The sequence below is a fragment of the Canis lupus genome, chromosome 6, assembly GCF_048164855.1.
Source record: "Canis lupus baileyi chromosome 6, mCanLup2.hap1, whole genome shotgun sequence".
NCBI lineage: Eukaryota > Metazoa > Chordata > Mammalia > Carnivora > Canidae > Canis > Canis lupus.
The window spans coordinates 76,127,943-76,141,621 of NC_132843.1; the positions used below are offsets into that span (position 1 = coordinate 76,127,943).

The 13,679-nt window shown below is 36.6% G+C and overlaps 1 protein-coding gene across 1 annotated transcript in view; it reads left to right on the plus strand.

The window, feature by feature from the left end:
• The window catches only part of CRB1 (crumbs cell polarity complex component 1), a 213,444-nt gene that overhangs the window by 148,180 nt on the left and 51,585 nt on the right, over positions 1-13,679 (plus strand). Inside the window, exon 6 of the mRNA XM_072831284.1 lies at positions 11,519-12,475. Coding sequence (XP_072687385.1) covers positions 11,519-12,475 — 957 coding nt within the window. The remainder of the gene's footprint in view (positions 1-11,518; positions 12,476-13,679) is intronic.

A 13,679-nucleotide genomic window follows, 5' to 3' on the forward strand; every position in this document is an offset into this window, starting at 1 on the left:
TTAAGCTGTAAATCACAATCCACTGTAGTCTGTGCTGAGTTCCATGAAGTCAAGCCTCAGGTGTTTGAAGACAGAGCATGTCTGACAGCTAGGAGGGAAGGCATTCCACAAGCCTAAGTGCCCACCGACCTGAGCCCTGAAAGAAAGTTGGGTTTTGAATCAGTCAAGAGAGGGAGAGCACTTTGAAAGTACTTTAATTTTTATTCTCCTAAAAATGTTTTAATACAGACCATTTATGTAGCAAACAGTGGGAAAAAGTAATGCTGGCGGAGGGAGGCAGGGGTGTGTATGGAAGGGGAATAAATAAAAGCCAGATTGTAGAGAGCCTTGAACGTCAGGCCTTACCAGGTCAGTAATTCACTTGGCCTTTGCCATTATTTTTGTGGCTGTGCAGAGCAAAAATATTAATAAATTTGTGAGAAATGACAGTCAGCACTACTAAAGAATGTAAAGCCAATTCTTACCACGGCTGAGAGAAAGCAAACATTACATGGACCAGCAACACATCCAACCCAATACAAAGCAGGTTTTTGTAATTCGCCATAACTCCAGTGTTTAATCATTCACTTTTGACAAGAAGAGGGAAAAAAAGGGCCAGGCAAGAGCAGAGCCGTTTCTGATGATTTACTGATCAAAGCCAATTAGGATAGCTCTGGTTGAACTGGATTGAGTTTCTCTGAAATTACTTTTCAAAGTAAAGACAACAAGAGTGAGCCTATGCCATGCTGTATTTTCCACTTGTTAGTCCGTGAAAAAAATAAAAAAACCTAAAAATCACTTACCTATATCCACTGAGCTTCAAAGTGTGACTTTTGAAGTGCAAAATCAAGTAAAACGTAGAACTGAAATGCAAAGCTTTGTGGCAGCTATTTTGTCTTTCGTTTGAAGATCTCAGAATACTTTTCACACAATAGACTGAATCAGATCTTCCTCTGGGCTCAGAGTTTTTTATCTGAGCTACCGCGTGGCTCTGAACAAATGTCAGGTCTAGAGAGTGTGTGTGTGTGTGTGTGTGTGTCTTGAATCATAACTTTAAATAGTGTAATAACAAAATAGAGCACAGGAATGGATACTGAGGAAACAATCCTTTATGCTGCACTCATACACAATCTTAATAAACAAAATAAATCAGAAGTTGTACCACATTTTTATGATCCCATTCATCTTAGGAGTGGCCCACATGAAAGAGTGTTGCATAATACATTTTTATAATTTTCATGGGAAAATTTGTTTTCTTTTCATCATTTTGCTTTAAAATACTTCAGAGCTATGTTGCAAATTTTCTTGCATTTCTGAATTAAAAAATATCGCATGCAATTTGTATTTAATTGATGACTTACTTTATTAACTCATGTCATCATCCTATGCTGTTTTGCAATGAGGCCTTGAGATAGGTATCTATTTTCCCCTATTTTCAATATCTCCAAACTGCTGTACTTTTTAATATTATTTTATGCCAGCTCATAATATTCTTTTCCTTAGAGGCAGCATATTGTAGAGGGGAGGGGAAACTGACTCATCTCAGGAGTTAAAAGAGATCGGGGCACCAATCACAACGTGGCTTAGTTTCATCATCTGTGAAATGAAGGTGGCAACATACTCTTCATCATTTATTTTTTAGATTTTTTTAAAGATTTTTATGTGTTTATTCATGAGAGATGCAGAAAGAAAGAGAGAGAGAGACAGAGACAGAGAGACAGAGAGAGGCAGAGACACAGGCAGAGGGAGAAGCAGGCTCCATGCAGGGAGCCTGACGTGGGACTTGATCCCGGGACTCCAGGTTCATGCTCATTTATTGAGGTGTCTAAATGGCCGCACAGATAAAGTCCTGAACACGGGGCCTGGCACAGATTTGGAACTCAGGAAGCATTAGTTGCGTCCACCTACATTCATGGTCCAGCTCTCAACTATCACTGCCTGTTGATGAAAATACAGCTGGTAGCTTCCCTTTATCCCTTTCTTTTGCTGATTCTATTTCAGTGCAAGCTCTGATACTTGACAATCAAGCTTATTTTAGTTGTGTCTAAAATAAAAACGAATGTGGAAGGAGAGGCTGAGGAAGTAGTGGATAAACTTCACAATCTCTGTTTTTAAACATAGAAGATCTTAAGATTTATCTTCGTTATTGATTATGTTCTGGATAGTTGAGATCACTTAGAGTGACTTCTGGAAAAGTGAAATTTAACTTTAATCAACGGAGAGAAACTATCGGGATGTCATGAAACCTAATTGTCCTCTTCCTCAATTAAAAAATGGAGGTAGGGAATTATGGCAAGACAAGCAGTGTTTGATAAGCGCCGACATGGCCTGGAACTACAGGCTTTCAGCAATTATCTCATTTAAACCTTATAGCAGTCCTCTGAAGAAATTTTTGCTTTCCCCTTTTTATAGATTTTTAAAACTGTGACAGTTATAAAGATGGTGGAGCTTACTATATTCAGCATATTCTCCACCTAGAAATTCTCTACTTATATGATCTACTTAGAAATGATGCATGCAGCATATTCTTTACTTAGGAATGATGATTGAATCTGAGGACTGGAAGAGTCATTAGAGGGCATTGAATTTTACTCCCCACCCTTTCTTAAATTTCATCTAAAACATCCTTTTTGAATTTGCACATCTTCAATGTCAGGAAACTTCCTGTCTCCTAAGACAGCTGATTCTATGCTTGATCAGCATCAATTACTAGAAGATGCTGCAAAGTGAGCATAATTATAACATCCTATGACATCTTACCATGGGTGCCCTTTTTCCCTGTTGGGACCAAATAAAACATAAAATGTTATAGGATAGGTTTTCAGCTTCATGAAGACTCCTCTGATGTGCCCTGGTGCTTTTCTCCAGGTTAAACGCCTTTGTTTCCTTCGAGAATTTCTCTAAGACATGATTTCAAGTAAATGTACTTTTACATTAGCTTTCCTTATGGGAATGTGCATTTTGTCCTCTTGAAGGATTCAAAACTTCATACGAATATCTTGAGATCAAAACTAGACTTACAGAGGGATTATCATTTCCTTTACCCTAGATACTGTCATTCAACGTGCCAGCCCCAGACCCACATCAAATTTTGGAAACTATACCACCATGGATCTTCACTTCAAAGATAAATTGGGATAATATATATAAAAGTAAGCCATAAGCTGCATTTTATAAATGTTAATACTAATTATCTTTGATTGCTATTAAGCTTATTATCAATTGAAATGGCTATGCCTTCAACTGATAAACTGTGTTTCCTCCACCCAGTTTTGTGGTCGCTTAATCTCAAGTAAAAAGAGTTAAGCCTTTTCAATTTAAGGAAAATTGTCTTGTTTAGTTCACATGAGAATCTTGACTTACCTGTTTTATTTCTATTCTATTCTATTTTTATTCTATTCATTTCCCTCATCCCCAATTCATTTTTTTCTCCTTGTCTTTTGCAAATCTCAATAACATATTTTATATATATATATATATATATATATATATATATATATATATATATATATATATATACTTCAATCTGCATGTATTCATATAAATTCTTGTTTTGGTAATACATATGTATTGTGTTTAAAGTGCTCATTTTCTTTCTTCCTTTTTTTCATTTGCCACTATGTTATTTAGCTCTATCCATGGTGCTGGGTATACATCTGTTTCTAAGTGTTGTGTACATTCCCAGGATGTACATCTTGGCATATTTTTGTAATTCATGCCCTCATGCCCTACCCAGTTTTCATGCACTGTCCCCAAGTTTATTTAAGTTTTAATAAAATTTAAGAACAAAATATACAAATCTACATTTTTTTCTTTGATAAAGTTCTTTTTAGAGTGCATCATTTAAGCCTATGAAGACCTTTCTTTTGATCCTTTCTTTTTGATAATTGTAGCATCATTAGATAGGATGCTATTGGGCCACAAAGAAAATACTCACCTGAAAATGGCTTAAACAAGAGCAAAATCTCTTATCTTACTTAGTGAGGATCCCATCCTCAGTATCTTGCGTGGGTTTTAGACTTATCCCTCTAGCATGGCTAATGCAGTTCTAGGAACACATCTGTGCAAGACAATATCAGGCAAAAGGTGCATATCTTTTTAATACTCAGAATGAAAATCTTTCCTAGACTCCACCTAGCCGAACTCCCCTCAGGTCCTATTGACCAGGATTGAATTGCTTGCCTATGACCCTGCTTGTAAAGGACGATGTGAAAAACTGTATTTATCATTTGCATCCTTTATGGTGGGAGGCATGTTCTGCCTAAGGAAGGTGGAGAGGATGTGTTGGGGAAAACACTGCTGGGTAGGTAACCATTATCTCTGCTTTGAGTATTCATGATCTTTAATAAGTTCATGTTGCCTACAAATTTGGTAAGCATCCCTTTTGTATTTTTATCCAACTAGTTTGTATTCATGTTCACTCCTCCCAAAACAAAACAAAACACTGTTGAAATAATTTTGAATGACTACTGAACTCCAAGCATGTACAGTTCTCATTTTGTATACACAAAAATAATTGTTTAATACACTTTACTATGTCCACTTCATAGATAACAAAACTTTAGCTTAACAAAATTAACTATCCACCCAACATCTCATAGCCTAGCAGGTATAAAGCTGGGATTTGAAACATATTTTTGTTTGATCCTTAGTCAATGTTTATTCTACATCATTCTGGCTCCCCGAGGACTACTAGAAACTCCAAGATGATCCATTAATAAAAACTGAATATCTTGCCTCTCCCCCTACCCCACCCTCACCAACTAGCCCCAGATTAGCTTCTTCCTTCAGTCTCCAAGGCCCCTGCTTGCCCAACATTCCCTACTCTTGTACACTTGGCTAAACTGTATGCCCCATGAAGCAGGACTATGTCTAGTTTCACTCTTCATCGTATCTCTAGCTCCAGCACCTGTTAAAAGGATGAATGAGTAACAAATGAATGAAAAAAATACACCACTGCAATGTCCTTTGCTTTATATCTTTTCTGCCTCATCACCCCTTCCCAACTTATCTGACATCAGTTCCATGGCAGATTTTTAAACTCAGGTACTAGTCCATGATAAAGCACCAACGACTGGCTCGTGATATAGTTACCACTTCTCTCAGGTAATACTTTCATTTTTTCTAAGGCTTCCAAGAGATGAGGTCTCAATCTAAAAAAAAAAAAAAAAAAAAAAAAAATTGCTCTATAGTAAGAATTTCAGGCACTGCACTTGTCTGTGGGACTCAGTGACCTCTCAGTTGAAACCTCTGTCGGTCTTCAGGTCCCCCTCTCAGAAAATGTAAAAAAAGTTAACCACCATGTTCAGTGTAGGGTCATATTAATGTTCACTAATATGACTTGAATAGGGGAGGTACCACGTGTTAAGTAGAAAGAGTATCTAAAAATATAACAAGTCTGCTTGGTAAACAGCACAAATGGGTCTAAGCCCCACTGATCCAGCCTGAGAGGGGAATGAGGCAAGACTAAATCCTCACGCTCTACCTGAGAGAAAGACGGTGATGTTGAGAAACAAGTCCCCACTTTTGGAAATGGTATAAAATCATCAGAAACTGGCTCTGTCAACCCAGTAGATGTGTGGATGGACTCTTTTTTCTACAGAAAAATGTTTTGATCCAAGACACAAGGTTTTCACATTTTAATGGCAATGCTCATAGATAACTCATTCTCTTTTTTTTTTTTGGTTAGTACTTATATAAGCTGACTGATACCACTGTTAGAGTTTTTAAGATGTTTATTTAACAATTGAGGTTAATGATATAATAAATATTACTATCAAAAGAAGATTAGAACTTTTGAGTGAAATAAAGTCACTCCAAGCAGTGAGTAAGGGAAACACTTATGCATTGAGCCCTTAGTCTTTATATTTAACTTTTTTTTTAATTTCTATTTATTTAAATAAAAAATATCCAAGTCAGGATGCTTGGGTGGCTCAGTGGTTGAGGGTCTTCCTCTGGCTCAGGTCATGATCTTGGAGTCCTGAGATCAAGTCCCGTATTGGACTCCATGGGGAGCCTGCTTCTCCCTCTGCCTGTGTCTCTGCCTCTCTCTGTGTGTCTCTCATGAGTAAATTAATGGAATCTTTAAAAAAAATCTAAGTCAAAATACAGAAAGATGAAACTTATTTGTATACAAGCTTTTGTAGAAATAATTTTTATTAGATATTCCATTAACTATGACTTTCAATAAAGTGAGAATGAAAGCAAAAGTCATTTTAATAGTGAATGGTAATTTGTATTAAGCATAAACTCTGTCTTTTTGATCCATTAATATTATATATTCTGATGAAAATATAGGATTTAACAGATAGTAAAAAATTTCCCTATCATGGTTATTTTTGAAATATAGTCTTATCATAGAACCAGACACTAAATTAAAAGAGCTTTAGAAAACTAAAATGAAGTGCTGGTTTTTAGTTAAATAAACTGCCTTCACATAAACAAAATAATAGTAAGCTTCAAGCAATCTACTTCATACTATAAGTACAGGGACATAAATAGCCAATTCATTGTCAACCAAAACCTAATTAAGAAGACTGAATAACACAGGTAATCCCTAATCCTTTTCTTGATTAACAGCAGATCTTGTTCTTTGCCAGCCAGCAGAATAGCCAATACAAGAAGTTACAATCTTGTTTCCCACTTTTAGTTTGCTGGGTTCATCAAATAAATATGTCTTACTTATTTTACATTGGAGATGTTAATAGAACTGGTTTTAAGAAAGGCAAAAGTACAAATTACTGGTCATTATTCAACTTTTAATATCTAATTCTGTTTCTTTTCTTTAGAATATTGACCTTAATACAGGCTTTCTCTCCTCTCTCTCTCTCTCACTCTGTCTCTTTTTTGTTTCATTTTTTTTCCAAGATGGCAAAATCTAAAACTAGCTTTTCTGCTTATATTTAAAGGAAAAACATAATCAAGTTATTGGTAGTTATTTTGTGAAAGATCAAATGTGTAAACTTTAAGAATTGTAAGAAAAAATACAATAAGCAATAGAAAAGAAAGGACTACCATTTGCACCTACTTCCTGACCAAGGATAAATGAAAGAGTGATACTGCAAATTATAAGAACTTACTGCCTTGTAGCAGCCCCTAATAATCTTAGATGTGGACAATTTTAGTAACTATCTATGTGTCTTCTTGTGTCTGGCTTCTTTTCATTTTACTGTGATAAGTCCTTGTGTCACTGATCTTTATGAGAAACCATGCTGGTCTTCCATTCAGCAATTACCCATTTTGCTTCACTGCTATCAGAAAATAAACAGGGATGCCTGGGTGGCTCAGCATTTGAGCATCTGCCTTCAGCTCAGGTCATGATCCTGGAGTCCTGGGATCAAGGTCCGCATCGGGCTCCCCACAGGGAGTCTGCTTCTCCCTCTGCCTGTGTCTCTGCCTCTCTCTGTGTGTCTCTCATGACTAAACAAATAAAATCTCAAAAAAATAAGCATTTACATAAATAAATAAAGCAAAACAATAAAAACTGTATATTCCCAGGGCTTCTCCAACCTGGTGATATTTAATCTTTCTAATTTGATTTTCCTACAGAAATCCTCCATGCCAACATAATTGACAAATTTGCCGTCACTTGTAAATGTCTTATGCTTTTTGATTGATGAGTTTTGTTTTAAGTTATTTCCACACACCTTTTTGTCAATCTGATCCATACTTGAAAACCTGTATTAAATCCTATCTCCTTCAAGCCTTCCTCTTCTCTCTGGAAACTCATTGTTATTGAGTTATTACTTATACAATTCCCTTGGAATTCATCATATACTGTTTAGTTTTATCTCTTCAGTGTTGTCTTGACTTACACTATCATTTAATTTTTTTACAAGTTTTCCTCGATTAAATTCACTGAGGACAGGGACCAGTTACTACTCCATGTTATCCACAGTACTTTATATATGGTAGTTATGTAATCGATATGTTTATTGATTTAATTTACAATATTGAGTTTTCATAACTAGAGATTTATGATTATCTCTCATTTGCTGCCTTTCCCCTAAAACTTTGTAAATCTTTTCTAAAGTCCCCTGAGTTTGAGACTCACATATTAACCATACATTCATTGAGAACCTACTATTTACACTATATTTTCATAAATATGTACTATGTTATTATAATGTAATTATAATTATAATGTAATATTATAATTTTAAGCTTCTTGAGGCCAGGCCTATCTCTTCTACTTTGCAATCCTCTGTGAAGGTAAGGCATAGAAAGATATTTTGTAAATTTGGAAAAAACGATACATTGAAGTTTCAACTAAGAAGTCAAGATATGGTCACTGTGAGGTACCAAAGTGTACTATAATGCAGAATGTCAAAATAAATACTAGGCTTTAGGCTCTGAAATGTTTATGCATTTTAAGTATATGTGAATGTTCTTAAGAGGCAATTTGAAGCAATGAGTCTGTAAAGAGATTGTTTTGGAGAGCTTTGCTGCTGTGTTGTGAATTGTTCCCCACCACTCAGTTTTAGGATTGGAAGCTATATCTTAACCCCAAGCAGAGCGAGTTGCTTTAAGGAGAATCTAGTCTTAGCTAAATTTGCGGAGCAGGGGAGTGACTTAGGCAATTTAGACTGGATTCTCCAGCTACCTGAGGAACCTACAGATGAAACTCCTAACACAGGAAAGAGAAAGAGAGGAGTGCTGCTGTGTTGAGCTGGAAAGTAACTGTGCCCCACTCCAACCACAGGTCAAAGGTGCATGAATCCCAGGCCCGCATGGGGAACTCATGGTAGGAATATCAGTCAGTAGGTAGTGTGAAAGAGACAGAAGAAGTCCCAATGGCCTTCTGTCAGAAGGTGAGAGAGCCCCAAGAGAGAGAGTTGGTGAAGGCATGAACCTCAGTAAACTGAGACTGAAGGGGTGGAGCAGTATGGGAGCAACTCACTGGTTAAAGGGGAAGCAATGCCTGCCTCATGGGGTCTCTGGCATCTCAAATGGAGGAACAAAGCAAGGGAGGAAAAGTCTTCTTTCAGTTAAATATATGTAAAAACACAGTGGGGAAAAAAATTTTACTTTGATTATAACCCATGAGTTGTTCAATATTCCTTCTACTTAATGATTACTGATTAGTGTTTTTTTGTTGATGTTCTCAAAATCCTGTGAAAATCAAATTTAAGTAAAATATCTTCCAATACAAGGGTACCTGGGTGGCTTGGCTGGTTAAGCAGCTGACTCTTGATTTCAGCTCAGGTCATGTTCTCAGGGTCTTGGGATGAAGCTCCACCATACTAGGCTCAGTGCTCAGACGGAAGTCTACTCCAGGATTCTCTCTCCCTCTCCCTCTGCCTCTGCTCCTCACCCCACTTGCTCTCTCTCTCTCTCTCTCTCTCACACACACACACATATGGTCTCTCTCAAATAAATAAATAAATAAATAAATAAATAAATAAATAAATCTTTAAAAAGTCTTCTAATACAAAAGTTTAGATTTTTCATAAATTCGGTAAAATTGAATTTGCATTAGAATACTCCTTTAAAATATAGCCTATAATTCCTGTGTCAATTTTCTTTACTAATAAGGATGATTGCATAACAAATAAATCAGCTCAATTTACTTTTTTTTTTTTCTGCTCATCAAGCTTTTCAAAAGCCATATATGCTCAGCACTATACAGGTGCTGTGGGAGGTTCTAACTGAGATAGTAAATGTTCCCTCTTTTCACAGAGCTTGAATATTTTTGGATTAACAAAGATTATGTGAAAGCAATCCAACCAGTGTAAAAATATAAGTACAACAGATCTCATCAAGAGTCTAATGGCATACATAATGGCAGTGGACAAAGATTAACATTTATCTGAAAATATGCATTAAAAAGCACTTCAGGTTTTGGTTGGAGCAGATTAAATACATTATAAATATTTTAATCACCTTACAAAGGTCATCATTTAATTAATTCAAAGATTAATTACCAAGTGTCAAATGTGAGCAAGGTACTATGCTATAGTTTAGACATATTTTGTTGAATAAAACAGGCATTTTCTCTTCCCTCAAGAAGAGTACAATATAATGAGATTCTAGCCTCCTATGCTCATTATGTAAAGTTATGCAATTTGTGGGTCACTCCATATGGTCTCCTTCCAAATAGTCTCTCTCAGTGACTCTGGTACTATTTGAATTTTATCATTAGAGGGTATTTCCTTTGGTTATTACTTTTTAATAACAACCAACATTTGTTGAGATTTTATTGTGTATCAAGCAATGTTATGATCATCTTATGATGTTATACGATCATCATATAAGATGTGAGATTGATTCTAACTTTTAAAAGCCCTATGATGTAAGGTTATTAACACCATTTTATAGATAAGAAAACGGAAACACAAAAAGTGAATGTAACCTGCTCACAGCCTAGCTGGAATTCAGATCCAACCCTATCAATATAGGAGCCTTTGATTAAATTTTTATAATTTAAGTTTAATACTTAATATTTTTTTACATTTTATGTACTTTTAATCCATACGTTTGGGCATGGAATTAAATGGGAAAATAAGAACACATCTTAGTAATAACAATAAATGAAAATGCACTAAATTATCAATTACAGAACAGATAGTGTCAGATTGGATTTTAAAAACCTAGAAACCAGATTGTGGGAGTGCTTTGGAGTTTAGACTTCAGTCTTTCTAGGCCTCAGTATCTTATGTGAAAGAGAGCTAAGAAAATCTGCAGTAAAAACCTCAAAAGACTATGGTAGGCATTGATACGTTATGTGGATGAAGGTGTTGGGGAAACCATATAGTGCTACACGTGTCAGTTGTTCACCTATTTCTTCATTTGAACTTCACTGGAAAAGAAACAACTATCACTCTTGAAAGGTGTTGTATTTCTTCTTGTTACTTTGATTACATGAATTCTAAGAGTTCTCTAATTAGATACTTAGAATCAGGAAAAAGAGTAAAATAAAGTGAAGCTACAACTGTAAGACAGAGCATGTTATGGGATATATTTCATGGTTTATACTAGAATTATGGAAAGGAGGAAACAGGGCCTTGCATTCATCTTGGAAGCTACCCATGGTGAGGGTTGTCTAGACTATCTAGATATCTGACAGACTTTGGTTTTAGGGACTGTGGGGAGATAAAAACAAGGTAAAAGGCAAAATCATCAATTTCAAGTAGAATAGAGTAAAACCAGCAGCCTGGGGGATGATCGACAATATCAGAGAATAGTCCCCACATAAATAATTTGTATCAAGCATCACCACCGAAAACAACCTCTTGTTTTCTTTTATCATTTTTCTGATATTGAGTTACACATACATGTCTAACAACCCCTATTTGGCAAATAATCTATTTCTAGAGGAAGAATTCAAGGTTTTGCATGACTGCACTTGTCTGCACAACACACACAGAATGATAGCATCCATCAACTTTAACTTCCTCAAGAACTATTCACATTTTATTCCGTTACAGTCCTAAACCTAAGCTAGCTCTCCACCTCCACAGATGATACATGGAAATTATGTGAAACTTCTATTTCTGATCTGAATATATGCAATTTCAACCTGTTCTTTGTTATTTACCAGGAATCCACTGTGAAGAAGACATTGATGAATGCTCTTCAAACCCTTGCCAAAATGGTGGTACTTGTGAGAACTTGTCTGGCCATTATACTTGCCGTTGCCCATTTGATAACCACTCGGGAACATTTTATGGAGGAAAGAACTGTTCTGATGTTCTCCTGGGCTGTACCCGCCACCAATGTCTGAATAATGGAATGTGCATCCCTCACTTCCAAAATGGCCAGCATGGATTCAGCTGCCTATGTCCCTCCGGCTATACTGGGCCATTGTGTGAACTTGTCACCACGCTTTCTTTTGAGGGCAATGGCTTCCTGTGGATCACAAGTGGCCCAGCCACAGGCAAGGGCTTGGTTTGCAACATGGCCCTCAGCTTTCTGACTGTTCAGCCAATGGCACTTCTACTTTTCCGAGGCAACCGGGCCATGTTTATAATGCTGGAGTTGCGAGGTGGCTACATTCACTTATCAATTCAAGTCAATAATCAGTCAAAGGTGCTCCTGTATATTTCCCACGACACCAGTGACGGAGCATGGCATTCGGTGGAGGTGACATTTGCAGAGGCTGTGACCCTTACTTTACTTGACAACACTTGTAAGGAGAAATGCATCACCCAAGCTCCTTCTCCATTTGAAAGTCATCGGTCAATATGTGCTTTTCAAAACTCCTTTTTGGGTGGCTTACCAGGAGGAACGACCTCCTATGGTATTGCTCTGCTTAACATCTATAATCTACCATCCACACCTTCGTTTGTAGGCTGTCTCCAAGACGTTAAGATTGATTCGAATCACATCACTCTGGAGGACATTTCATCCAGCTCGTCTTTAAATGTCAAGGCCGGCTGTGAGAGAAAAGATTGGTGTGAAAGACAACCTTGTCAAAACAGAGGACGCTGCATCAACTTGTGGCTTAATTACCAATGTGATTGCTACAGGCCCTACGAAGGCCCGAACTGCCTGAGAGGTGAGACAAGCCTGGGTGCCCAGGATTGCTGTGCCTCGGAGCAGTGCAGTAACAAAAATAGCCAGCTTGCCTTTCCTGTTACGAAACACAGTGACCCCTCAGGACTTCTGCTTCTGGTTGCCAACTGATGAAAAAAAAAAAAAAAAAAGAAGAGGCTAGCGATGTGCATTAATTAAGTTTGAGTGCATTCATTAGACACCAGGGTGTCACTCATGCAGAGAAATTAAAAAAAAAAAAAAGCTGAGAGCTCCTACCTAAATGAGTTTTCATCTTGACGTGTTTACAAAGTGCTATTGCAATTTTACCCTATGTGGTGTGTCAGAAATGGACTGTAAATAATATTTGAAAGAGAGCTAATCTTTTGGGAAAAAAGGACCATTAGATATGACACTAGCCAATGCCAAATACTGGCACGATGTCTTGTGCGTAGTAGACTCTTAGGAAATATTTACTTCCTTGTTCTTCCTTCTATGCCGTTCACACTTGCTCCCGAATCATGCGTATGTCTAGCACTTTTATAAACCATTGATTTTATTCACAGGTATATTTTCTGGGGCTACATTTGGGGAAAACTGATATTCCACCTAGGAATCTTAGGGGAAAAAAAAGAAGGAAAGAAAGAAAATGCAGATAGTAACAACAGTGAAATTGTATAGATACCATAAACTAATTGATCTGATTTTTCTAGCAAATCACAGCTTGAAGTGTATTTCAAAATCCTTAGCTTCTAGCATCGTTCCAAAGACTGTTGTTGATAGTGATCAATACATACCTGTTTCTTTTTATTATTATTATCATGCCTTGAAAATGTCTACGAGGTAATTGCAACAGACTGCTTTGAAGTTCCGCTGTAATTTACCCTAAGATTTTAGAGCAACTTGAAGTAGGACAACATCTGGCAAATAGTCTTCTCTGCTTTATATGAAGTAAAATTAAAACCAGTCTTAGCCTATACCCTATTCCATGTACGAATGGCTAAGAGTTATTAGAAACTATTCATGGGTCTCCCCTCTAACCACAATATTCATTACAAATCATGGACCTGTTTGACAATGAGGTATGGCATCTACTAGCTCTATGTAATATTTTAAATAGAAGGGCAAGTTGTTTTGTGATTTTTTTTTAAGGAGAAAAGGGGAAATTATGCTGAGGCAATGTTCACTTTTTTGAAGAAAAATTTAATTGACCCAAGGCAATATTTTTA